This window comes from Microcebus murinus, chromosome 18 (assembly GCF_040939455.1).
Source record: "Microcebus murinus isolate Inina chromosome 18, M.murinus_Inina_mat1.0, whole genome shotgun sequence".
Taxonomy (NCBI): Eukaryota; Metazoa; Chordata; class Mammalia; order Primates; family Cheirogaleidae; genus Microcebus; species Microcebus murinus.
Genome location: NC_134121.1, coordinates 32,524,696 through 32,551,217, shown reverse-complemented (window position 1 = coordinate 32,551,217; position 26,522 = coordinate 32,524,696). Strand labels below are relative to the sequence as shown.

Sequence of the window (26,522 nt, the reverse complement as noted above, 5' to 3'; positions counted from 1 at the left end):
CCACCCCACCCCATTCTCCTTGACTTCATGGCAAGTTTAAAGGGCAGCATGGGGTTCTTTGTGAGTCTGAGAGCGGTCTCCCACGGTCTCTGTCCCCTTCGGCCACCCCACCCTCTCCCCGTCCCCTTCCCCCAGAGCCAGGCGGGAGTCCCACCCCCTCCCCCTAACTCCTAACCCCCAAGGTCATCTCCAGCCACACATTTTTTTTCAGGATCAATGGTGTTTTATTTGTAGCCATTTCCATCGGGAGCGAAGTCTCCCCCAGCCCATTCTAGGCCAGCCATGCTCATCGCTGCACTGTTAGTGAATCGTATTCAGGAGTGTGCTCCCAGGCCACCTGCCCGCACCAGCCGGGGTCAGTGCAGGGGATAAATCCTCAGCTCCGAGGTGCCCGCCCCACAGGGTGCAGGCCTGGCCAGGGAGCTCCAGGGCAACCCCATAATGCTGCCTGGGGGTCCTGGGCTTGGGGTGTGCCCCCAGGCGATGTCTAGACTGTGCCCAGCACAGTCAGAGCACCGCCCGGGCTGGAAGACGCCTGCCTGCATGCAGACAGGGTACCCCAGCCCTCCAGCCCCACCTTGGACCTGGAGCAGGGTTACAAGGTTGGGGAAGGAAATTCTCTGCATTTCTTTCTTTTAAAACATTTTGGCCAGTGGGGATACTGCCACCTCCCTCCCTCTAGAAAATGATCTGGACTCCGAGCCTGGCGGGATGCCCAGTTACTTACCTGTGAGGGGCCCCTCGGTGGCAAAACCTCTCTGCTGTGAATTGAGACTCACTTGGCTCAAGGTGCATCAGTCTAGGCCACAGGGGCTGGCTGGGGGCTGATGGCCCAGTTCCACCCTTACCAGCCCCTGCAACCCTGCCCCACCATCCTGCTCCTCCCCAGGGGACGAAGGTGCTCCTTCAGCCTCCCCGGGCAAGCAGCCTCGACTGCTGGAGGGCGTCGCGGACTCACCTGCACTCCCTTACGGGGACTCGCACGGTTCAGGAGTCTGTGGCGTACCTCCCTTGGGCTTGGTGCCTTGCTAAACCTGGCAGGTGGCTCCAAACACGGGGAAACGTGGCCTCTGCTTCCCAGAGGCTCTCAGCTGGGTTTAGGGATTAGGCATCCTGTGGAAAGCCCTTTTTTTGTCTTCCGTTTTTGTTTAGCTCCACCCTTTTGGGCTTTTATTCCCCCTTCCATTATGACTTACTGGGGGAGCCTCCCAAGGTGGGCAGCGCTTGCTGAGGGCTGGGGGGTGGGGAGCAGCTTCGTTTTGGCTCCGGGTGGCAACTTGGATCTGTCAGGGCTATGGTGTCAGGGTAGGAGGTCGGGGAGGCGGGGGCTTGAGCTCTGCACCTACCTCAGCCAGCTCCTCTGGGCCAGCCTGCCCGCCTTTTCCTAACTCCCCCAGGACCTGAGGTGAGCAGGGCTCAGGTGGCCCCACCAGGGGAGGTCCCTGCCGACTCCTAGATAACTTCACTATCAGTGGTTCACTTTTCTTTCACCTTCACCCGGTAGTTTGAAATGTCATCTTTTCTTGTGCTCAGTCGAGAGTTTGTTTGTTTATTTTGATCGTATCCATTCAGTTCCAGTGGCCCCATCCTGTCCCACCCCAACCTAAATCCAGTCTGGCAAACGACTCCCACGACAGGTGAGGGAAGTGGTTCGGATTTTCAGGGTTATTTTATTTCGGGGTGACAACACGGGTGGGTCCGTGTACGAGTCTTAGACCTTCTGAGCCCCATGGCACCACCCCGCCCCGCCCCCACCCCGCCCACCTCCCGCCCAGCCAGGACCCCGTACTGTACTTTACACTTGCCAGTTTTATTCCGATCTAGTAACGGGAGCTCCCGATGGTGGTGGTGAGTGTGAGCAGTCATGTTTCTGTTGTCTTTTCTCTTGCTTGGTTGGGGCTGCGGTGAGAGAGTGTCTCTGAGGCATACTTTCCCGCCTCTCTTACACTAGGATCTGCACACCTCCTCTCAAACACTCTTCTGAGCACGCTCAGCGGGAAGGTTTGTCCACACCTATTAATCCTCTCTCAGTGTCCAGCTTCCTGTTAGTACCAGCTGGTTTGCATGTTTTTGCTTGTTCAGATGAAACAGTTCCAGAAACAAACTCATATCCAACTCTCGAGAAATGTCTTTTTTTTGTACACTTTCGTTTTCGATTTTTTTTTTATTAGTTACAACTCCAAAACACCTGTTGTCCAGTAAAACATTTCACACCTCCCCTGCCTGTTCTTAGATTGTATGTATCTGTGGGACTGAACTAAATGCATGCACTGTAGTAGATGTACCGGTAGCCGTAGCTGTAGTTGTAGAACATGCATTGTTGAGTTGATATTACAGGGTCTCCAACGGCTCGGCACAGCACAGCCGTCTGAAGGATAGCGTGGGGGCCAGGAAGAGGAGGGCTCCATCTTTTCAACGTTGCCAAGGGGCTTGGATCCATGTTCCACCATCAGCCACCACCACCTCCCCTCACACTCCCCACTCCCCTGGTGCAGAACTGGGCCACACCCTCAGCTCTAGCCCTCTCAACTGCCATCTCTGTTGGTAGCGTCCAGCTAGAGTGAAAGAGAATGGAACCAGGATTGGAAGGAGTCTTCAAGTTCTTCCTTGTTCTTGTCTTCCTCGCACTGTTCTTGAACAGAGCAGACCTCTTCTTGTTTCTTAAGGCCTACCTGCAAGATTCCTCCAAGCCCCTCTACCCCTTGAGTCCTCTGGCAGCTCACATCCAGCCCTCCAGGGATACAAGTCCATGTGGCAGCCCTGTCTATGGGGTCTACTTGGGGTGGAGAGGAAGCGAGACATGGCAGGGAATGGATGAGATCTTGAGATCTTAAGATCCTCCGTCTGCCAACAGGAGGTGCACTTGGTCCCAGTGAATGTTGGCGTTCATTCTCAGGGTTGGTGAAGGGGAAGTGGTGGCGTTCCTGGCCTGGAGATGACTCACACAGCTCCATGGGGAGTTGGGCTTGGAACATCCAAAGAGGAGGTCACCCCCCAGTTTTCCTCTAGCTCCCCAGGAAGGCTTCCTGGGGGGTGGGGGAGCAGTCCTGCAGCCTGTGCCCTCGGCTCAGGGGCATGTGGGATCAGTCACCCTTGGACACACCATCCTACCAAAGTTTGTGGTGACAAACCACAAGGGAGTGCCAGAGGTGTCTCAGAGCTTTTGGAGATGACCTTAATCTTTACAAGTTGATGTCAAGTGAGGCGACACCTGCCTCTTGGAACCTGCTCTTTAAGTCGGGCTGGTTGGTGGCTCTGCCCCGTGCTGCTGAAGGACATGGCGGGGTCTGAACCCGCAGGATGCAAGTTATATATTATGGGAGACAAAACCCTAAGAAACTGTCCCAGAGCCCAGTAAGTCCCCAAAAGGATGTGTAGTGATGGAGTGAAATGGTAGCTCCGTGGAGAGACACTACCGTGCTGTGGAAGTTGGTGGCAGAGTCAGGATGGACAAGGATTGAATGTGAGCTAGGCCATGCTGCCACCAAGCAGAATGAGGGCACTGAGGCCCAGGAAGAAAAACTGGGGAAGAGCCATCCTTCTGGCTTGGCCTTCCCGGATGTGGGGCTGGGGGCTGGGGAGTGGGCAGAGGGAAAGAACCGGAATTGTCAGGCTCTAACCCAAGGCTTGAAGCAAGAGAAGAGGTTAGGGAGAGAAGGCAGAGAGAGGAAAATGCCCTCCCAGTGGCCTGAATCCTAGGTTTGGCTCTGCTGGGAAAATGGCTTCGCTGCCCAGTGGCTGGAAATCCTAAGAGCTCCAGTTCCAGTAGGTAAAATGAACAAAAGTGAAATGCAAGTCAGGGGATAGAATAAATAGTTCAACTGGAATCAGAGAAGAAAATGCCCTGGGGAGGAGACTAGATGTCAAGAAGCAGACACACCCATCCCAGCCCACATTTCCTGTGTCCCCAAGGTGACCCTTTGCCTTCCCTGTGTTCTGGGCCGAGGGCGTGAGGGACAGCATCCCACACACTCTTCCAGTTGCTGGGGGGTTCTGAAGCCATTTGGGTCAGTTGCAGCTTAAGCATTAAGGATCCCAGGTATTGCTTTCAACAAGCATTTAGTAAGGGTTTGCTTCGTGCCAGGCACGGAGGAATGTAAAGGCAGATAACACTTCTTGCCTTCAGTGGTCTGAGAATCTAGTTTTCTCCCCTGAAAGTTCCTATTTCCCATGATGCATTGTTTCTGGCCTGAAAATGACCACTGTCAGCTTCATTTAAAAAAAAAAATAAGGATCACTATGTGCCTTCATTTCTGAAGCTGGCTTTCTTGTGCTGCTTCCATGAGCAGTATCTGATGGGGGTCTCAGCCCAGCCATGTCTGCTTTCCCACCCAGCCCCCCTGTGCTAGCAGCAAGCATCCTCTGGGGTTTGTGACCCCTAGATGGCCCATCTGTGGGTAGCAACATGAGGACACCCTTGCACTAAGATAGAGCTGCATCTGTGGCCCAGAGGGAGAGCAAATCTTTGACCTGCTAGTACCAGCTGCTGCAACCAGCCAGACTTACCCAAAGGATCCTACCTGAACACACATCTCTCAGTCCACTGCCTTGTGTTCTGGAGATGGACACCTTGTTTCCCAGTTTGTCATTAAAATGTTCATTTCTGAGAGAGCCAGGACTTTCTCAATACAGAGTCCAGCATTAGGTCTCAGGAACCCCAGTGCATTTATAATGATGCTCAGAGCTGCCTGCTGCTGGCCTCAGCTGCCTTCATGTTCCAAGGGCTTTCAGACCAGCCCTGCTGAGGATAAAATATATCAGCTCTAATCAATAATTTTGTAATAGAAATACTGTGCACTTGATAAATCAACTCTACTGCAATTAGTGACTAGCCTTGAAGCCGAGACCTAAGTATAAGTTAATCCTAAAGTGAATGGAGTGGGGGAATGTTAATAGTCTTTTAAATCAGTGGAATTATTTTCAGTGGGTGACACATCCCTGCCTGCCCCCTGAGCTGGTTGGCCCTCACTCTTGCGCTAGCTCAGGAGCCCAGGCCCAGCTGTCTAGAGGAGGGGCGGGAAGTGCGGTGGTACTCTTGCTGGACCCATAAAGGCAAGCAGAACACAACAGAGGGGCCATGGGCTGGGTCAGGGCACTGCAGGGTCCAAGAAGCCCCTAAAGCTGGTCATCCTGTACGTTGGTGAGAACCATCAAAGGAGCACATGCCTGGGCACATCATGGCTCCTTAACATTTCTGCAGAGCTTTGACTTTCAGATCTACACTGTCATGTATATTACTGCAGCTATCCCATGAGACAGGCGGGAAGGCAGAAGTTTTGGGCCTAGTTTTACATGTATGTTTGCTTGTTTTTTATCAGAAAGCAGGGCTGCAGAATGGTTGCATGATGTATCCAAAGTCACACACCTTGATACCTGGGAAGCCAGGCTTTGGTCAAGGTCAGTTGCTTTTGGACACACCATCCTCCCTACATTTGGGTGAAGAACCCTGAACTTGAACCCAGGTCTTTGGCCTCCTTAAAGTAGTCCTGTGGAGAAGCCATGTTTTTGTTTATAAAGGACGTACATGCCCCCCTGACGCCCAGCACAAGCAGAAATGGAGGGTGTGTGGGGAGAACCCTGAGCAGCCTCGGCTCCTAGCTCTGTGCAGGCTGAGAACCCAGGCTCTGGCCTGAGCCCCCACAATCTGATCTTTCAGATGTGGATTTCATAACTGGGTCTTGGGCATATCTGCCATGGAGTTTAATTCAGCAGGTTTTTATTTAGTATATAACAATAGTAATCATTATTATATATAACAAGTACATGGGTATACTAGGCCTAATTCAAGGGTGTTTTTGCCTCTATCAGAAAACCCTACTTCATCGTGGTTAAATTTTATAGGGGGTTTATTGGCTGGCATTCTGGAAGCTCCATAGAAGAGTGGGCTTCATGCATGGATTGTTTAGAGCTCTTTTTCTGCAGTTCTCTTAGCTTTGCTTTCCTCATTTCAATATTGTCTTTATGTTGGTTTACCTCATGGTGACAAAGTGGCTGCAATAGTTTCTGACATCACACTATCCTGTCTAGAAGAAGAGAGGACTCAGATGGTCTGGAATTCTAGCAAAAGTCCTGAGCTTTCTGTTGCTTGGTTAAGGCTTTAGTTATAAGAACCAGTCACTGAGGGTGGGATCCATCCTTCTCTAAATCAAATGGCTCTAACACAGTGGGGGAAGGATGGATTCCCAAAGATAAACCCAGGTACTAGTAAGAGGAGAAAAGGGAGAACAATGCAGCAGAGACATCAATAGATGCCCACCCTAGCCGTGAAAGTTCATGGATGAACACTGAGCAGACTCCATGCCCTTGAGAACCTCCCAGGCTAGCATGGAGACTATCAGGTAATTACGGTAGGCTGCTATGAACCCAGTAACAGAAGCCTGTTTGATGGACAGAAGTAGCACAGAGGAGGGAGTGATTAGCTTTGTCTGGGAAGTCAGAGAAGGTTTCACAGAGGAGTGAATGTTTCTACTTTTAAAGGAAAAACACGAGCTCCCGGGACAGAGGGAACAGCATGTGCAGAGCCCAGAAGAGCAGAGTGAAATTAAAGCCCAGCAAAGGGTTCATTCTGGCTGGAGAATAAAGTGCAACAGGTGAACAACCGTAGATCAAGCCTCAGAGCTGGGCAGAGCCAGAGCAGGGGGCCCCTTGTACTGTGCTAAGGACCTTGGATTCACACGGGCACCTGGGAGGCTTGAACCCAGGAACTGACATCAGATTTCTGTGTTAGACAAGCCTTAACCACATTGTCCAGAATGGATTCAAGAGGCGGGACTGGAGGCAGGAGGATAAGTTACAAATAATTCGTGTACATTGTAAACATTCAATAAATGTTAGCATATAGCTGCCCAGTGAGCAGTAGGCCTTTCACTCTTGCTCTTACCAGTAAGATGATCAACTCTGGGCTCAACATGGTGCCCAGGGCTGGGGTGGGATACAGAATACTTCCACGACATGGTCCTTGCCTTCCAGTCTTCTAGGGAGGACAAAGTACACAAGCAATGTAAGAGCTGGCCTTTAACAAGAATAGATTCCTGTGTGGTTGGAGAGCACTCAGCAGGCAGGGGAGCTTGGCAGAAGAGGTAAGACAGGACATGGGCCTTGAAGGACTTGGAGTGGGAAGCTCTCTGCTAGGCAGTGGGGCCTGGGCTTGAAGAGTTAGGCAAGGTTCAGGGAGACTTTGAAAGCCAGGTGGATATAGTCATATTGGTGGGAGAGGGAGGTTCATATTCTTTATGGCAGTAGAGCTTGGTAAGGACAGAATTATCTAAGGAAGATAAACCTGGAAGGAGCCCCACAGAACACAGCTTGACCCCCAATCCTGGAGTGTGGCCTGGGCTTGTAACCTAGAGCAAGGCGCAAGGACTGAGCCATCAAGGAGGCAGTAAGGCAGTCCATGACGGGACTACACCTTCTACTTCCCGTAACTCTCGGCCAACAGGTTTTTATTCATTCCCTGCGTGGGGCTATTTGTTCCCATTCCTTTGCCTTCAAGGTAGCCACTGCCCCCTGTCCTTTTTGTCATTCCATTTCCTTCTGTCCTTGTCTTTGTTCCCTCTGTAAATCTGGCTCAAACTGCCAGGAAGCCACTCTTGATCACTCCTACCTGGGGCACCCCCTCCTTTGCTCTGTGTCCTCAGTCCTCTTACTGATTGGTGAGTTCTCCAAATGAAAGGTGGGGTTATGAGTCCTTGGAAAATATTTTGCATGTATCTCAGGGTGACACCTGCCTTCCTCAACAATACAAACCATCAGTCCTCCAGGAAGCAAAGTCAGCCTCGTCCTCATTCTCTGCATGGATAAGTAATTACTATGCAATTAGAAAATGCATAAAATAAAAGGACCCTTTGTTCCTGGCTGCTTATTAATATTAATAAAAAGGTTTCCCTTTCCAGCTTGGAATCTTACAGAACAAGAAGCAGGTAAATAGTGCTTTTGAGCAACTGGGATTGGCTGTTGGACTTAGATGTGTCAGAGGATGAGAGTACCATGATAAAATCTGCTCCATAGCATGGGATAAGAAGGTTCCAGGGAAGAATATCTTGCAAGTGGTCGATAGAATGCTAGACATGATTTGGGCCTTGAAGCCAATTTTTTTTTTTTTTTTTTTTTTTGAGACAGGGTCTCACCCTATTGCCCAGGCTAGACTGTGATCATAGCTCACTGTAGCCTCTAACTCCTGGGCTCAAGTGATCTTCCAGCCTCAGCCTCCCAGGTAGCTAGGACTACAGGCCCATGCCACTGTGCTCTGCCAATTTTTTAAATGTTTATTTTTGTGTAGAGACAGGGGCCTCAATAAATTGCCCATGCTGATCTCGAAACTCCTGGCCTCAAACAATCCTCCCACCTCAGCCTCCCAAAGTCCTGGGATTATAGATGTGAGCACCTGGCCTCCCAGCCAATTGTAATAAAACAATGATAATAGTAATATGTTAATAATAATAGCTCACATGTATCATGAGTGAGCCAAATACTGTGCCAAACCCACCCGCCTTATTCCATTTAATTCTCATAATGCTATGGAGTGGGCACTATCACTCCCCATTCCCATTTTAAAGATTTAAAAAACTGTGGCTTGGGTAGGATTAGTAGTTTAACTGAGGTGGCTGAGACAGGATTTGAGCCTAGGTCTGCCTCATCATTCTGTGCCATCAACCACTATCAGCATATGCTCCATGACGGCTGAGCAAGGCTCTGCAACTTTAAAACACACACGCAACAAAAAACCCACAGCTGCTCTCAACTCAATTCTCCATATCCTTGGGAGAGGAGATAACCCAAAATCATTTGCAAGTGGCCTCAGGAGGCACTATATGTATTTTTTGCACCTGCTTCTGCTGTTGCAGACTTATCCTCATGGTACTGCCTGGCTTTGGCTGACATTTCTAATCTGGCTTCGGGTCCCTGAATCCATTCGGACCGATGTCAGACAAAGGAGCCCCAGAGGAGGCGTGGTCGGACAAGAGGGAGCCGGCCTGAAGGGAATTATTGGAAGGGAAACTTTAGCCAATACAAGGCTGAAGGAAGAGAGCCGCTGCGCAGAGAAACTAGGCGACAGAGCAAGGGGGGCTTCTCTGGGAAGACAGACGGCCTCTGTAGAGATGAGTCAACATTCTTTCCCGTGGGCTGTGAGGACTGCATCTGGAAGGTCGCTGGGAAGCCCCGCCCAGCCCTAGGGCAGGGAAGGGATTGGCTGCCCGGTTGCTGGGGCTTTGCTTTGGACCAATGGCAGAGAGAGGGGCGGGGCCGCGGGCGGGAGCCGCGGGCCCCTAGGCCAATCATCCTGCAGGGGGGCTGGGCTCCTGACACCATGGCAACCGCGAGCAGAGCCTCATTTGTTTTGTAGATGAGTAATTACTACACAATTAGGGAAAGCTAAAAATAAAGGAGCCCTTTGTTCCTGGTTACTTATTAATATTAATAAAATGGTCTGCCCAGGTCCGTGGTAAACAATTCACGCAAACCTGGGTGCCTCTGGTAGAGGCCGGTGTGTTGGGAAAGGCAGCCCAGCCCAGTTCCCCCTCGTTCTGCAAGCTATTTCTGTGAGCTGAAGAGGGTGGGCTTTCCTGGCCTTGGGGAGAAGAGGAGAGGCTCAGCATCGCAGGCACTCGCGGAAGCCAGGATGATGTCCCAGGGTCAGGGGATCAGCAGTGGCAGCGTCCACCCATCCTCCAGGGGAAAGACCAGACAGAAGCACAGCAGCAAAACCAGGGAACACGGACCAGTGTTTAGGAAACCCCTAGCCCAGTTTTGCCATGTTTTCTGCCCTTGATCATGCAGCTCCAGTTGCTTAAAAGTCTTTAAACCTTCAAAGGAGGTAGCCCCCAAGATTCCCATGTCTCCCCTCCTGGCTTAAAGAGTATATTCGGCTTGGCGATGACCTGCCGGAGGTTACTCTGTGTTCAGGGATCACACCCTCCCCATGCCCGGCCTTTGAGATTAAAACAGCTGAGAAGTTCCCTTCCATCCATCCCCGCTCCTAGGGGGAGAGGTTGCCTTGTTGAGTGATCCAATAAGGATGATTAACAGCTTAAGAAAAAAAAAAAAGAAATAAGAGGCAGCATAAGCACGTAGAAGGAAGAGTAGAGAATCAGAAGTCTTGGTCCCAGGATTGCTTCCACTCCTACTAGATGGGGACTTCTGACCAAAGGGTCTCTCAGCCTTTGGCTCTGTTTTGCTGCTATTTCCAAAGCTCTCGGTCCCTTGTCCTTGGAGGTAGACGTGGTGACAATGACAGTGCCTTAAGATCTGAGAGGAGCAAATGGGGAGCAAGCCAGGAGGAGCTCCCAAGTGATAGGAAACTTGGTGGGGATGCATTTGAAAACAGTCAGCCATGCGTTGTTTAATGCATGAAGGCAATGGGAGGGAAATGTTTCCAAAATTATGTATCATTTTACACATCTGTGGTCAGATTTCCATCCTTGGGCGTGGTTGGTTAAACCTGTTAGGGTTTTGCTCTCTGTGTGGATGGTATTCATTAATAACAGCAGACCTGTTAATAGCTGCTGTCCATGAGTAAATCAGCCCTGAGATTGGGGCCAACGAAGCAGCTCTTGAACTTTGCTGCCTGTTAGGATCACCTGGGGAGTTTTTAAGCTGTCCGGTGGCCACACTTCACCGCAGACCCATCAAAGCAGAATCTAGCAGGATGGGGGCCCCAGGCAAGTCCAGTGTGTAACCATGGATCAAGTACTACCAGGTTGTTGCTGGATGTAGAGGGTCACATCAGCTCTGTGGCTGTCCCTGGCACCCCAGCTCCTCTAACAAGGGGCCAGGGGCTGGGATCTCTAGCCTGCAGCCTTGGGACCCAGGGCTCTCCTGCCTCCATTGCTCATCCCAGCAGGGGCTGGAAGGCCACATTGCAGGTGGGCCTGGGGGTCTTTGTCCTCATAGAGGGACTCTCCTGCCTCCTCCAGGACAGTCCTGTCCTAGCTGAGATTAAAAGCATGTACACATAGAATGAGCATCCTGGAGCAACTGTAAACAGGGGCCCTCCTTGACCGTCTGAGGAAAGGGGGCCTTTTGGTAAGGCCAGAGTTTGTTTGTTATTAAAGACCTAATTAGAAACATGAGAGGGAGCTGAATGGCTCTGTGCTTGGCTAATTAGTGACATGTATGCGACTGCTTTGAACTTCAAGGACACACAACTATTAGCGCTTACATCAAAAATGGATTAAACTCCTGCGCCTTTATAATCATTTCAGAGGGGCTGCTCAAGTGGAAAGCCTTTTGTGCAGGCCCTCAAGGGGCTGCCCCTTGGGCACTCTCCCCACCCTGGCCCCTGGCTGCTGGAGCCCTGTGCAGTAGGTTTCTGTTAGGTATGATTGGGCGGTAAATACTGTTCCGTCCTAGGGCATGCCAGCTCCCCACCGGACTTGTCCTCGGCAGAATGGAGTGGTCTTTTGAGACTGAGATCAGCTTTCTGGGTGCCCTCCTGGGTCCAGGCACTTCTTGGGGGGGGGGGAGTCCTAGTGAGGGCCCAGGCTTGGCCAGGGCTCACTTTCTCTCCACTTCCACTCTGACCCCACCGTACTGCATGTCTGCTATGTGCTGTTCATCCTTTGGGATGTGGCACAGTGGAGGGTGGCCTCGTCCTCAGGAGAGAAGCAGTCCCCTATCTCATTCAGGACCCGACCTCAGGGAACCCCCAGCCTGATGGGGCAACAACTTCTCCAATGCCAGGGAGTTCCCAATTTGGAAACGGCAACAGGGTCTAAGCCCTAAGAAGCTTCTACTCCAAAGTTGGAGAATCTATACCTTATCCTTGAATTTGCAATTTTTCTGGGGCAAAGAAAGATCGAGATAAACAGCAGAAACCTGTTGAACTGTGATTCAGAGCCAGACAACTGAGCAGGGCAATTTTAAAAGCATGTGCTTTCAAGTTAAAGCCAGATTAGGTCCTGTCTGAGACACTGTGTGACATTAGGCATACATATTCCCTAGCTGCTGGAACCCTTGGTTTCCTCAACTGTAACACCAGGGTGATAAAGCTGATTTTACAACTTGTTAGGTGCATGAAGAAAGATGGTGTTAAACACCTAGCAGCACACCTGGTAACACTGTAGATGCTCATGAGAATGAGTTCCTTTCCAGCCTGACACCCGCGGAAAATACGGCTTCTAGAAGTCTGTGCTTCTTGCCTTGTTGGCTCTCCCTTCTAGACCCCGTTTTGCCCCCACTACTATGAGGCCTTCCCTGCCGCACCTTCCCTGTCAGGGACAGGGTGACATCTACTTCTTACATAGCTATTTGTCATGTCTGAGGATACCACGTACAGTCTGCAGTCCTGGCCTTGGGGTTGTAGAACGCTGGGCCTGCAGTGAGTGGAATCGCAAGCTACAAGCAAGGCTCTGACCCCCTGGCCGGGGGCAGGCAGGGACGTGGCTTTTGAGGGTGGGACTTAGTGAGTGCGCGCACGGCAGCACAACAGCATGAGAGAGTGGCTGAGGACACCTGGGGGAAAGCCAGGCTGGTTTCTTTTTTGAAAAAATAGAGAGATGGATGTGTCTCAAGGACAAAGGCAGTCACCGGATCCAAGCAAAGCAAGGGACGTTCTTGGGATTAAACTAGGAGAAACTTGGAGCCACCAAACTGCTCAAGAGAGAGGAGGGAGTCGTTTCCGGGCAACAGCAACTCGCTCGCCGTGTATTTCCTTCTGATTCTCAGGCCTGGCAGGGCTGGGTGGGGACGCAGGGGCTCTGCTGCCACCCCCCACACACGGGCTTTCCGTAGCTGAGGGGTGGTGGAGGCCGCCCACCTCCCCAGGCTGCCAGCACAGCTGCTGGGGGCCTGGTGCAGCATTTCCAGAGTGCCCCGTGGCTTGTGGCCCGCCCGCTGCTCCTCGCAGGTTCTAACCTGTGCGGGCCTGGAGTCTGCAGCCAATTAACTTAAGGAAGATGCAGCAGGATGTTGAAGCAATGCCTGCTTCCGCCAAACTGTAAACATCTGTCTCCTGGGTTGGTTTTCCCTTCATGCTCTTTGGTGGAGCTCCTTGGCGGCTCAGGGTGGAGGTGCTGTTGAAACGCCCATGCACACTGGAGAAGGATCAGGAACACCACCTCGCATTTGGGGCTTGAAGTCTGGCCTGGGGCAGCCGGGCAGAGAGTTGGCACAGGCAGGGCGAGCCCCTGTGCCGGCCCGGAGTTCCATGATGCTCTAGAGCAGGGGTCCTCAAACTTTTTAAACAGGGGCCCAGTTCACTGTCCCTCAGACCATCGGAGGGCCGGACTATAGTTTTTAAAAAACTATGAACAAATTCCTATGCACATTGCACATATCTTATTTTGAAGTAAAAAACAAACGGGCAAAAACACCCGCATGTGTCCCGCGGGCCGTAGTTTGAGGACACCTGCTCTAGAGTCATGGCCGTTCCCTTCCCAGGGCCCCTCTCCCTCTCTCTTCGAAACTTATAGACAAGCTCCCTCCCTCAGCGCCCATGGGAGAAACAGATACCTAACCTCGACTCCAGAAATTTCCTTCTTTAGTCTCATGACAAAAGCCTGGTTTCTTTGGCCACCAGGCCAGGGCTACTCAGGGCTGGTCCGTCCCAGAATTGACCCCATGAGCAGACGGCGGTCATACCCTAGTCCTCCCCTCACCCACCTTCCCAGCCAGCCAACCCAGAACCCACCTGGTCCTCTGTGAGCTTGGGACACACTCACAGACCACAGCAGGGGTCTGACAAGAACAGAGCATCAAGATAGAAAGAGAGGAGCTGTTTTCTGTATCTCAACAGAAAATGCGTAGTCCTGGCCACGAAGCCCTCCTCAGATGGGTCTGTGCTGGGGGTCTGGGACTTTCTCCTTCCACTGATCTAAGCAGTGGTGTGAACCCCCCAAGATGCCACTAACACCATGTGAGGGTTTAAGAACCAGCTAATATAATGATATTATCTCTCAAAAGTTTGGGGGAGGGTGACTTGACAGGAACTCAAGATCTTTCTAGGAAGTGCGAGTCACGAGTGTTAGGTTCTAATGCCCATCAGTTCCCTGCTTGAGATTTGACAGCATCTACCGGCAGCCTCATCAGCACCGTCCTCAGCGATCTGGATCAGGTTGAATTGTGAGAGAATAAGCAGGAACCGCAATCTTATCACAAGACTGCCACCACTGTCACCGACATTTGGACTTTCTGTGTGATGCTGACTGCCCGTCAGCCCAGCGAGCGGGCAGGTGCCCGCCACGTGTCCTGTGCAGTGTTCAAGATGAGCCAGGTGTCTCTGGACACATCAAGACTGGCGTGATGAGCTGGGCGCCCAGGTGCACACGCTGGTAATCCCAGTTGCTCGGGAGACTTGAGTTGGGAGGATTGCTTAAGCCCAGGAGTTCAAGCAAGACCCCATGTCTGGATAAAAAAAAAGAAGAAGAAGAAAAAAACCAAGACTGGTATGATGTTGTCATCTGGCTGGGGTTGTACCTCTCGTAGTGCATCTGTTTGTAGCGGAGACGGTGAGAAAGAAAGACTGTCACCATCGGGTTGCTCTTAATCCCCCCTAGTTTTAAAAGTAGTTCCCTCCCTTCTCTTCTGAAATAGCCTAAATTTCAGCAGAGCTTTAAAAATTATATGGTAGATAAAATTGATTGTCCCTGCATCTGGGTCCCTGAACCAATTTGGTTTTCATTTAGCGTGTCAGACACTTTTCTCATATTGAACGTCGTCATTTTGTTGGCCTTCTGTACTGTTCTCTCCTACCTAGAAGCTGTAGAAGGAAAGCTTGAGCCAAGGATCCCTGGGACATGGTTGGCCAGGCAGACTTTTGGAGCGTAAAGCCGCTTTTCTCTGCCTGAGACATGCCAATTCATGACCGAGTGTTCGTCCGTGATCAGAAATAGATTTTGTCTTTTCATGCTTTTCCCTGTAGACCATCTGTGTTAACTTACAGTGGGCACTACTTTCAGAGGACACATTAAGGAGACTGCAGAGTGGGGTCCCCAGCTCTGTTCCCCAGGAAGGCCCTTGGCTGCCCAGCTGCAGAGCTGCAGAGCCCTCGGGCGAGGAGTGGCCGTTCCGAGGGACTGTGCACGTCTCCCCTGTTGACAGCGAGCTGTCATTGCAGACCCAGCCTCCGCTGAATGCCCAGCACTACAGAGGAATAGAGGAAGGTCCGTCCCTCTTGCTCTGGAGAACATGCCATCTGATTGGGAGCACAGGGTCCCTGAGAACCCTGGGAGCTCCCTGCATCTACACAGCCCACCTTGAGGAACTCCTTGCTATAGGGAGCAGCATGCTGCTACCCTGGAGTTTTTAATCAAGGCAGATAGAAGCATGATATAGACAAGAGGAAGGCAGAGGTGAGTGTTGGATGGCGTGGTGACTTTATATAGTTTCTTTAATTTCTCTGAAACAAACAAAAACTCCTCAGATCCAGTGTGGTGGATTAACACAGTCCCTGCCCTCACAGACTACCACACAGGCTTATGATCACACTTGCCCTCAGCCCTCCATTCTGTCAGGATCTGGGGTCAGGAATGAGGCTGTGACACCAATCAGCCCAAATCCCTTCTGAACTGGACTTGGGGGGGGGGTGTCTTTCGTTGCATTCGCCTCTCCCTGAGCAGCACAGGCTGGTGAGGCAGGGAAGAGTCTCTCCCAGAAGGGTGCCGGGGGCTGCTGCAGTCTCCTGCCTGAAATGACACCTGGCAGCAGCAGGTAATTCACAAAGCAGATGATTGACGTTGTCTGGAGGGCTGGCCCCGCCCTTTGGGGAAATGTGAGACCCACCAAACTGAGAGCCGGGTCTAGGGCTGGAACTCAGCACGTTCCTGGCTTGTCCGGGATCTGTGGGCTGAGCTCAGCTGGAAAGGATTTTGTCGACAGTTCCTTTCTCTGGATCAGTAATAATCCAAATTTCAAGCCTAGAGCCAGAGGTGCCCTCCAAAGGTTCCCTCGCCCCCTGGGCTCTAGCTTTTTGCTCTGGCCCCAGTGGCATCACTTAGGGACAATACAGAAGTGTCTAGACTTCCACACCTTTCCTAGACCTACAGTGGGGCAGTTCTGACTCTCACCACTTCCCCTCCCCCATGCCTGATTCCACTCGAAGCCCGTACCCTTCTGACCACAGCTGGGCAGGGCCACATATAAAGGGTGTGCCGGCCAGACAGCAGGCGTCCCCCCTGGCTGGCTTTGGAGCCCTGAGGCTAAAGGTGCCCACGAGCTTTGGGTCCAGCACCTGCGGGTGAAGGTCTAAGCCTATAGCACTCATCTTTGTTAAAGTCTCCAGGGTGAGATTCGTGGGCTTTCCTAGGTCAGCCATCAAGGTGTTTTATCGATGGACAGGAAGTTCCTCCTTTTATCCAACGTAAAATGCCTCCAACTTACATTCAAGTGCATTTCCTCTTGCCGTCCTCGCTGAGATTTAGTGCCCTTGCTTTCCTGCCCGCCACTCCCAGGAGTCCTTTCTTCAGGTCCAAGATGATTAAATGCTCCACGTGGATAAATTGGATCCTTTTGTAAATCACCTCCTGATTTGTATGACGAATGAATTGCATTCCCCTATATCAGATTTTCTAAATCTGCATATGCTACCTGCCTCGTTGAGCTCTGCATACACAGCTATTTCAGAAATAGGTGTATTTGTTCTAAACTTGACAAGTTACAGAGCACTTTCTCGTTTTCATTCTCTCAGCAGCCCCGTGAGTCAGATAGAATAAGGAAGGCGTCACTCGAACTTTGCAGATGAGGACTTTGGCTTGTGCGGGGCTTAGGCCAAGGCACACAAATATAAGGGCTGGGCTGGGGGTCACACTCAGGTCTTCTGACTCCAAGTCCAGTGCTCCTTTCTCTACACCAGAGCTGCCTCTCTGAGGGTACCGCCTGGACTGGGAGAGCCCAGAGGATGCTGGGGGTGGGGGTGGGGTGAGGGGTAACGAGGAACCTGCCCAGGATTGAACCGCTGCTGTGGACACTGCCCGGAGCTGCTGCTGAAGAGGTGAGCCTGCTCACACGGCGAGCCCCCCGACTGCCAGCCTGGAGCAGGGCTTGTCCCAAGCCACCGAACGCTCATAGCTCCTGCTGCAAACCCGCCAAGGTGGTTGCAAGACATCGTCCTCTTCTGGGACAGGAGTCATAATATCCAATTTATAAATCTCAGCTCTGTTTATTTATTCAACAATATTTACTCCTTCCCGCCACACACACCCCTCCTTGCTGAGCAGCAGACAAGGTGCCCTTGCCTGTCAAGAGCAAAGTCCCCTCTCCTCTTCCTGAGCCGATCCTGGTTATGTGGGATCATTTCTGGCCCCTCAAAATGAGTCCCAGTGCCTGGGGAAAGGCACCTTCCATTTGAGACAGATAATTGAGAATTGGCTAGAGAGTGACTTCTACAGAAAGCACCCTCGGGTCGGGGACTTGGCTGCATACTCTCCCTGCGACAACCGCTCCCACCCCGCCTCTGCTCTCCTGGTCACAGCTCAGAGGGAGAGAGAGTTCTCAAATGACCCCCTTCACTGCGTATGCGTAGCCAGCCAGCGCTCAGTATGTGGAGTTAAGCTGACTTTGCAAAAGAAGAAAATTACTTTGTCCCTAATGCCTTCCCACTGTCAGACAGCAGGAACGGCTTCTGACAAGTTTGTGTCCCAAGTGGCAGTTCCTGTTCTTTCCTAAGCAGCCAGAGCACTGCTTTTTATGAGTGTCCCCTCAGATGCGTGGGTTTCCAGATGGCTTGTTCTCGGACTTTAACTTGCTTTCTGGAGCCTGGGTCTTCTGCCCGTGGAGAGAAATAGGAAAAGTGTTCACTGTGGAGCACAGAGGCACCTCTCTTCTGTGCCCCCAGCCCTGGAAGGTGCAGGTCCCACTGCCCTTAGAAGCCTAGGGAATGGGGACGGGCCCAGAACTGGGTGCTTATTGCCTGCCAGCTTCACCCTCTAGTGGGGACCCAGCAGCCCAGTCTTTTGCCCCTGGCTGGGGGATATTTGCAAGGTGACCTTGAGCTGGGGCTCAGGCGTTGTGACAAGCAAGTGCATAATAAAATGGGATGTGGGGTTTTAAAGTTGCATTCTAATACAGTCACGGTGACTTTAGTGGCATTTGATGGAAGATGACTGAGCAGGGAGGGGTGATACAGGCCTCAGATGAGCCGCTTATTGTGAAATTCGCTTCAGGCCCACTCTTGGGCTACAGGCCTCCCTGCACACAGGAGTGGGAGAGGTTGCCAGGGGTGGGTGTGATACCAGTAGCCCTCCTGTCTTCTAAGCCTGCGGAGGGGAGCACTCCTGGACAGCATCTTTCCACAGACATGCTACATCCTGTCCCCAAGGCTGCTTCTGCCGGCTAGATTAGCCTCTAGGAGGCTCTCCCTGCTGGAAGAAGCCAAGACCTAAACCTGCCTTCTCCCCAGCCCTAGACAGGGCGCCTGCCCAACACCTTCCTGGGTCCACATCCAGCCAGACAAGAAAGAAGCCCAAAAAATCTCTCTCTCTGTCTTCCACTGTCCCTCCTCATCCCCACCCCACCCTGTCACCCTAAAACAGAACCTGCCACTTAGTGCATTTGTATAGGGAGGGGTGTCAGCTGCCTAGGAAAACCAGGAGTCCACTGTCTGAGCATCTTCCATTTTCCTGAGCCCAGAAGAAAAAAGTGTGTTAGACTAAGATAATACCGCCTTTGGAATGTCTCGGCTTGATATTTGCCTCCATGAATGAGGGGGGCCAAATGTTATCTGCCAGTTTAATCTTCTATATTCAAAACCCCCATCCCCTTTGTCTGCCAGAGCATTCCCAAATAAGCCATTCGCTCCCTCTAAACCTCTGTAATTTTTTTTCTTTTTCTCTTTAACCTGCTCTTTCCATCCTGGGCCAGTTTATTCATTTCTTGGCTACATCTCCAAAGGGGCTCACCTTCCGGCTTCCTGCCCCAAGGGCATCCGGAGGCAGTGGTGGTTCCCTTTTCTCTTCTGAGTCAGGCCTGGCTTGGTTTGGTCTCCTTTTGTATCTTGGTGTCCCCTTCTCAGTCTCCTACCAGCCTGGCTTGAGTGCGTCATCAGTCTCTTCCCATCCCTGTGACAAGTGGGCGAAAATCCATCCACTTGTGGCTCTTCCAGCCCCACCAGGAGGGAGGGCCTCGAACCACAGGACCCCAGGCAAGGCCAAGGCCAAGGCCAAGAGTGACTGTCCGCTCTGCATGGATGTTCTTTCCCTCTGCAGTTGAAGGCGGCTGGTCCCAGGGCAGAGGGGGGTGCCGGCAGGGGGGGGGGGAGGGCAGGAGGGAGCAGTGGTTGGTGCGCAGAGCAGCCCCTCGGAGCTGGAGATGTGGAAGTGTGCGGTGCTCAGCCTGTCTGTAGCCCCAAAGTGGCTGGTCCTAGATTCACCTCGATATTTAAAAATCAATGAGAACTTACTTTTACAATTAAAAAAGATTTCTTTTTTCCATTTTGGAAAAGAAACTACAATTTAAGCTACTAAGGAGAAATAAAGGTGAGAAAAACTTAATCTGGTTGACAGGCTGTGTCCCTCGTTAGGGTGGGAACGGTGGGATGTGGGGGAGGGAGGGGAGAGAGACCTGAGGCAGTGGCACCTTCGGCTGCCCCCCACCCCCGTCTGCAGCCCCACCGCTCTCTGGATTCGTGGGCAGGAGGTCCCCTCTCTCTGTAGCACAGGTGCATTCGAACTCTCTTCTCCCAGTCTGGAGTTTATACCTGCGGGTGACAACAGAAAGCAGGCATTTCGGTCAGATGTGTGATTTAGCTATAAATTGGTTCAGTCGGTATGCTCTGCATTCATACTTCTTTGTCTTTTTTTTTTTAAACAAAAGGAAAAAAAGTTTAAATCCCCCCTTTCCTTCTCCTGCAGGAGGTGAGTGTGTGGGTGTCCTGTAGAACCATTGGCTTCCGCCCCAGCTTTGGCCCCAGCCTCCAGGTTTACCATCGCCACCCATCCCCTCCGTCCATCCCCTGCTCTCCACCCCAAAAGGGAACCCTCTGCCGCCATCATTACTGTTACGTTAAGATGCCCAAACTTTCCATGACATATCCCATCCTCCGACCACGAGCACGTTCAGTATTGACGACTTTCATGCAGGGATCTAAACGGGAGGGGAGGGGAGGGAGGGACTAGCCAGTGGGGAGGGGGGAGTGATTTGGGAGGGAGGGGGTGGAGAATGGAGATCTTTTTTAAAAAACAAAAACCAAAAAAACAAATTTGTCATTGAATGGATCCAAAAAGAAAAAGGGAAGCACACACACATACACACACAGCAAAAAGTCAAAAATCCCCTCCGCAAAGATTTTTTTTTTCCATGGACACAAATTGCTTTGTTTCCTGTCACGTTTTAATATCAATATTAACACAATGTGTAGTCTAAAACTAGTTCCTTTGTAGTTTGCATGGGATGTGAATGCTGTCTCAACGTGCCCAGACCTAGAAGACTGCATGAGCATCAATTCAGATGTGAAAAAAAAATCTCTCTCTTTCTCTCTCTCTTCCATATATATCTCTATTTCTATTGTGATAATTTGGTGGGCAGTGAAGCACCTCCGGTTGGTTGCCGTAGTGTGTTGAATGATTGTTTTTTTATTCTCTCTATTTTTGGAGCTCCAAGCTTCTTAGTAGTAGCCTGGGCTGAGTATTCTTGAGTCCCTGCTGATGTTTTCGCATGGCCTTGGTTGAGTGTTAGAAGTTGGGCCTAAGCTGTTTTTCTCGAGTGTTTGGCTTGTAATGACCGGTGCATGCCTGGCTTCTGGCCTCATACCCAGCTCTATTCTCTGCACACCAGTCCTGAATAGCTACAGTGCTCAACCGAATTTTGGCGCGCCCGCTTCCCCGGCAGGCTCCAACCCGGCGCGGCCCGGAGGCTTCCCGGGGGCCAACAGCCCAGGACCTGTCGCCGATCTCTATGGCCCTGCCAGCCAGGACTCCGGAGTGGGGAATTACATAAGTGCGGCCAGCCCACAGCCGGGCTCGGGCTTCGGCCATGGCATAGCTGTAAGTACCTGCCTTCCCCTGCCCTCCTACCTCCTCGTTCCTGACCAACTCCTGTGGCCCGTGGGTGTGCGGGAGAGCCCAGAGTTGGGGGCAGAGGAGAGGACAGTGGGTCCCCATCGCAGCATCACACCAGCCACCAAGGGCTGAAACCTGTCCGTCTAGATGTGCCCCGAGTGCCTCCCACGTGAGCAGGTCAGCTTCAAATCACCGCTCTGTCACCTTCGGCCCATGCAGCCTTGAGCCACTTGCATAACCCATCTGAACCTCATTCCCTGGCTGCAAAGCAGAATAAGTATGTCTTCCTCAAAAGACTGCGGGAGAATTAATGGAAATAGTAGATGCCACATGCCGGCACATAGTGGGTCCTCGGTAGCAGCCTCCTTCCTTGATCCCTGGAGACTGGAGACTGTCGTATGGGCTGGGACCTCAGAGCTGGGAAGCACTCTCCTCTAGATCCCCCACTGAGCCCCCAGCCTAAGGTCCAGCGGCAGCGCTGGTGCCTGGGAGGTGGTGTGGCTGAAAGCCCTCTCCCGGGCTTTCCTTTGCTAACGTGTCTTCCAGTTTCCAGGTTCCAAGTAAGTCCCCATCTGCGTCCTTTAGCTGCAGCCCCCTGAAGGCCAGATGCATTTGATATTTGTAATGCTCTGTGGTTCTATAATCTGACTAATCCAGGCAATGGAAATTTGCTTAACAGATTTGCATGCTGTTTTCAGATTGTATTGTTCTTCTCCCTCCCGGTGTGTGTGAGCATGAATGTGCCTGAGCCCACTCGCTCGCTGTCCCTTCCATTTTGGAAACAGAAAATTGCCCAACCTCTGCCCTAGCCCACCTCAGTATTTTGGAGGCAGTTTGGTTTTGAGCGAAGATGAGAGTATCTGCTGTCCCAGGTCACATTCCTGCCAGACCAGCTTCTGGGAGAGAGCGGGGGAGCCCTGCCTTGAGGGCCAGGCTTCGGAGAACAAAATAAGTGCAGACAGTCGGGGGCCCCAGGGTGGCCTCGCTTGTGCCCGCTGGCGTTGGGAGCCGGTCCACACAGCCTCTCCTACACACACACACACACACACACACACACACACACGCGGCTGCTAGCCTGGCCTGTGCAATCCGGGTCCTTGTTCAATTCCACTCCCAAGCCAGTATCACTTAAGTCAGTCCTTTGATGAGTCTAATCCCTTTGGACCAACTGTAGCACCAAATCTAGAATATTATTATTCACCTGAGAGCCGCATCAATTTGGGGGACCATCTATCACCACTTGGAACACAACTCATTTCCATTTTCAGTGTCCAGAAACACAGACCTTATTTGTTCTTGAAAACCTGGGTCTTTGACCTGTGTGCTGTGATGCTTTTCTGCAATAATCGCAGAGCATCACACCGGACTGTCTGCACCGGGCTTTCTTCTCCCCAGCCGGCGCTGTTGAGACTGTGGACAGAGACTCTTATCTTTGCCCTCTGGGGTTCAGGGCCACGATGCCCATCATTTGGGGCATGAGTCCCCCCTTGACCACCACCCAGCCACCCCTCTGAATCTGGCTCTTGGTTTCGCCTGGGCAAACAGACAGGCTTCATGCGGGGCGGAGGGAGTGGGGGTCGGGGGTTCGGAGCTGGGGAGGGTGCCATCCTGGCCCCTCGTGGCGTGGTGTCTCAGAATTACATATTCATGCTGGCAACCACAGACTAGTCCTAGAGATAATTTCCTTTCCCAGAAAATGACAATCTGTTCCCATGTATAGCGCACTGATGACCTTAACAATTGTGCAATTTTAGGGACCTTTGATTGCAACGGCCTTTACAAATGGATACCATTGAGCAGGTGCTTTCGTTGCCATCTCACTCTGAGGTATTACCGTCTCTGCCATGTGTCTCCGCCCTGCCGGCGTGTCCGTACGTGTATGTGCACTGGGTCATACATGTACGCACATGCCCGTGTCTCATCACATCAACATCTCTCTCTCTCCTCTTTCTGGACCCCTTTTTGGGGGGGAGGTGGGGGCGAAAACAAATCCAGTCTTTTCATCTCTCATCCCTTCCTCCAGCTTTTAATTATGACCCCTACCTTTTTGACTGTTTCTCTCTCTCTCTCTCTTTTTTTTCCCTTGATTTGGTTCTTTCCACCCCTTTTCTATATCTTCCCCACGCCTCATCTTTCTCTGTCTTGACATACAATCAAGAGTGTGGGAAACTGGAAGGTGATCTGGTGCTGTGCCCGACCCAGAGGGATGGGGACAGGGAAGCACTGGGGCCAGGCCTGGGGCGAGGGGGTGGGGGCCAGGCCGCTGGCCTTGCCATGTGACCGTTGGGTTGCTGGGCCCCTTCAGCTCCCTGGGGCTCGCTGGGGCTCAGCCAATGGGGTTTGTGCAGTCAAACAGCCAGACTCCATCTTTTAGTGAAAAGAAAACATTTTTTTGCCAGTAACTACTGAGTAATTATCCAGATTACCGCATGAAAAGCAAATTAAATTAACGACATCACCTGCGTAACGTGGATTTGGATCCCTGCCAGTTTCCTAACCTTTTAAACTGAGCTCAAGTTAATTAAACATTTTTTAAATCACTTTGATGGGGATATGGAGGGGGTGAAACAGAAGAGAGGGGAGGTTGGGGCAGTAGGAAGCCTCTTGCCACGTTCTCCTTTGCAAATGAGTATCCGTCATTCTTGGGAAGGACACCGAGAAGGGAGGAAGCACTAGCTGTATCCCATGTCAGCATGTCAGTTTGTAGGTTGGAACATGGGTCTCTGTCTTTGGAAAAGGGAGGGTGACCACTGAGGCCAGTGGATGGGTCCCACTCAGCAAATCCCAAAGGGGCACAAAAGCCTTTCTCTCTTGGAGTTGGGTCGCAGGAGGAGCAAGGCTAGAGGTGAACTGGCCACTTAGGGTGTGCAGTTGGCAGGATGCCTCTCCCGTAGAGGGGGATTGCTCCTGGCCCCTGAGTCATCAGTCAGGACTCTGCAGGTTGAGACCAGTGGGAGAACCAAGCTGAGTTGAGCTCCCTAAATCTCTTGGATTTCTCTAATGTTGCTGCTTAGGAATCACCTCAACTAACGCAACTGCCTCTCTTAACCAAATAAACTCCTGTGTGTGAATTCTCCCACCCCTCGCCTCCACTTCCCCTTGAGCACTGACCCAGCCGTTGCTGGCCAGAGCCAGAGGCCACTAACAGTGTGAAGGACAGCTGCTCGCTACTAATTGAGCTGGGTTTGGGGGCCCCAAGGAAGTAGGGTTTCTCTGAGGGGGACCAATTTACCCAAGAACTTTGAGGGTTGAAGGTGGCTCCAGCCCTCTGGGGAGTCAGATGAAGAGGGGGTTAAACAACTACGAGGCACAGCAGATCCTTGGAAGGCCAGACTCTGGGGCCATCGGTGCCCCTGGAGACAGAGGAGTGGCATAGGGCTTCCTGCCCGCAGCTCTGCGCCCTCCCCGGCTGCTGCAGCCTTCCCTTAGGGGCAGGGGAGGAGGCTGCTCCAGCCCGTCCTCCCTCATCCAACCTCGGGACTCAGTTTCCAGAGAAGGATGAAGTAGCCAAGAGAGTGGAGGTAGCAACCCATCCCCTTCCAAAATGGATTGAGTTAATAGAGTCACGTGGCTGCACCGCAGCAGTTTAGAAGCGCTGATCAAACGTCCCCAACAGAGGTGACCCTCTGACATTTGGTGCCATCCCCAAAAGAGGAGCCCAGGCCCCTGGTCAATTCAGGGAGACTCAGTTAGCAAGTCTGTGAATCCTGGGCCTGTTTTTGTTTCCTATAACCAAAGCTGGTTATTTGTTGCATAGTTTGTTAAGTATTCTGACCTTCAGTTTTTAGGTATATAATATAATTTTTCATTACAGATTTGCATTTTCAGCTATTAACAATCATGGACAGGTATCTAATAAAGGCCAAAGCTTTTTAAAAAACATTTAGCTTTGAAAACAGAAGTTCCAACAGAAAAAAAGTCTCTCTGGTCAAGGTGCAATTTGCCAATCAAGCCAAAAACACAGCATGACCACATTTGCTGACCACATTTCCTACCATTACCTCAAGAATCCCACAGTGTTATATCAAATCAGCAAAGTGAGTTACAGAGCTCCCCTCTTCCCAGCGTCAGGTGTGGCTTAGCTGTCAGGTTTTGCAAGCTGAGATCTCAGCAGGCAGTTAGCCAGGCCATTCTCACACATATGCAGTAGCCCGATGAAGTCCTTCTTTGAAAGCTCTAGTTAAAACATTGGACTAGATCGTATACTTGCCTGACACTTCTTCTTTCTCCTCCCACCCCCACTTTATGTTTTCTTCTGGGGATACCTGACCCCGCCTGCCCTGCAGAGCATACCTGGATGTCCAGGCAAGACTGGGCGAAGTTTCTGAGTGGCCCTTTGTTTAGGTGATGTCCTCAGACCTGGACCCCCACCAGCCTCACTCCCCATCCCAACCAGAGATGGCTCACTTCGGATCGAGGGTTGGCTACATCTCATCATCTCACAAATCTGCTGTAATATAAGACAACAGCTTTTAAATGTGTATATAACCCATGATTTTGGTTTGGTTTTGTTTTGTTTTTCTTGATGGTTTCCCATCCCCTCCTCTCTTCCCCTTCTCCTTTGAAATCTCTTTGAATCACATTTAGTAGTGATTTTGACTTAGTCCAGTAGTCACATAGCTTTAATATCTAGTTCAAAGCTAACCATAGTATAATTGTTATATTAAGGAGTTATTTTTTTCTTAAAAAAAAAATTTTTTTTGCTTGTTTTGATTCTGTTCTTACTTTTAAAGGATGCTGAGATGGTAATATTGCTCTCAATATTTTGGTACCAATTCTGAGACTGTATGAATTTTCAGGTGGAACTTTAGCACACACTGAAGCGACATTGTGAAGTGCGGGCCGGGAGGCGGGCATACACTTTCTATTTTGCGTTGTAGAAGAAGTGAGATGTAGTAGGCTAATTAACAGACTCTCTAGCTGTTCTTTTTTGTGATGTCTCTTTGTTAACCTGAGTATATCTATTTTCGGCAATAAGGTAAGGACGACAGTGTTTTGAGTGTCCTCCTTTTCTATAAGTGCTTTTTTTCTGTTGAAAGAGGTGATATTATAAGGTTTTTTGAAATTGTGAATTCTAAAAAAAGAAATGTTGTAAATACAATTCCATTAACTACATAGAAAACTATTAAGAAAGAGAGAATCAAAAATATTTTTGTGAGGGAGTCGGTCCCGGGCAGTTTGATGCTCTGCGGAAGGAGGAGGGAAGGGAATACGTTGGCAAAGTCAGTGGCTAAGAGGAAGAACACCCAGCTGCCGGGACGACCCCAGGGCAAGCCAGAGCACGGTTTAGCTCCTTCGTCTGTGTGATAGACCTAAGAACTGTATTAGTGTCGTACCAGCCTAATAACCTCTCGTCTGTGCACAGCTTCAAATGTTACCGTCTAGTTAGATTTTTATTTAAAATATGAAAAACTGCTTTTCCCAAGACGTTTTTTAAAAAAAAAAAAAAACAAAGCTACAGTTTTAATATTTAACATATTTAAAGTTTCAAAGCACACCTGTTTGGCTTGGGTGGGGGGATGGGGAGACATTCTTTTTCAGTCTTAATTTTTAAATATTTGATCATTTTCTATTGTCCGATCATTTCAGCACCTC

General features: G+C 51.0%; 1 protein-coding gene across 4 annotated transcripts in view; it reads left to right on the top strand.

Annotated features, from left to right (window-relative positions):
- MSI2 (musashi RNA binding protein 2) overlaps positions 1 to 26,522 on the top strand; it is a 383,279-nt gene that overhangs the window by 353,212 nt on the left and 3,545 nt on the right. For 2 of the 4 annotated variants that reach the window (XM_012758081.3, XM_075994443.1), the window contains 3 exons: positions 20,704 to 20,912; positions 22,682 to 22,754; positions 25,214 to 26,522. The exon at positions 25,214 to 26,522 is cut by the window's right edge and continues 3,545 nt beyond it. In XM_012758081.3, the coding sequence (XP_012613535.1) occupies positions 20,704 to 20,912; positions 22,682 to 22,723 (251 nt within the window). In that variant the 3' untranslated portion in view covers positions 22,724 to 22,754; positions 25,214 to 26,522. The remainder of the gene's footprint in view (positions 1 to 20,703; positions 20,913 to 22,681; positions 22,755 to 25,213) is intronic. The other 2 variants (XM_012760736.3, XM_075994442.1) reach the window with 2 other exon arrangements.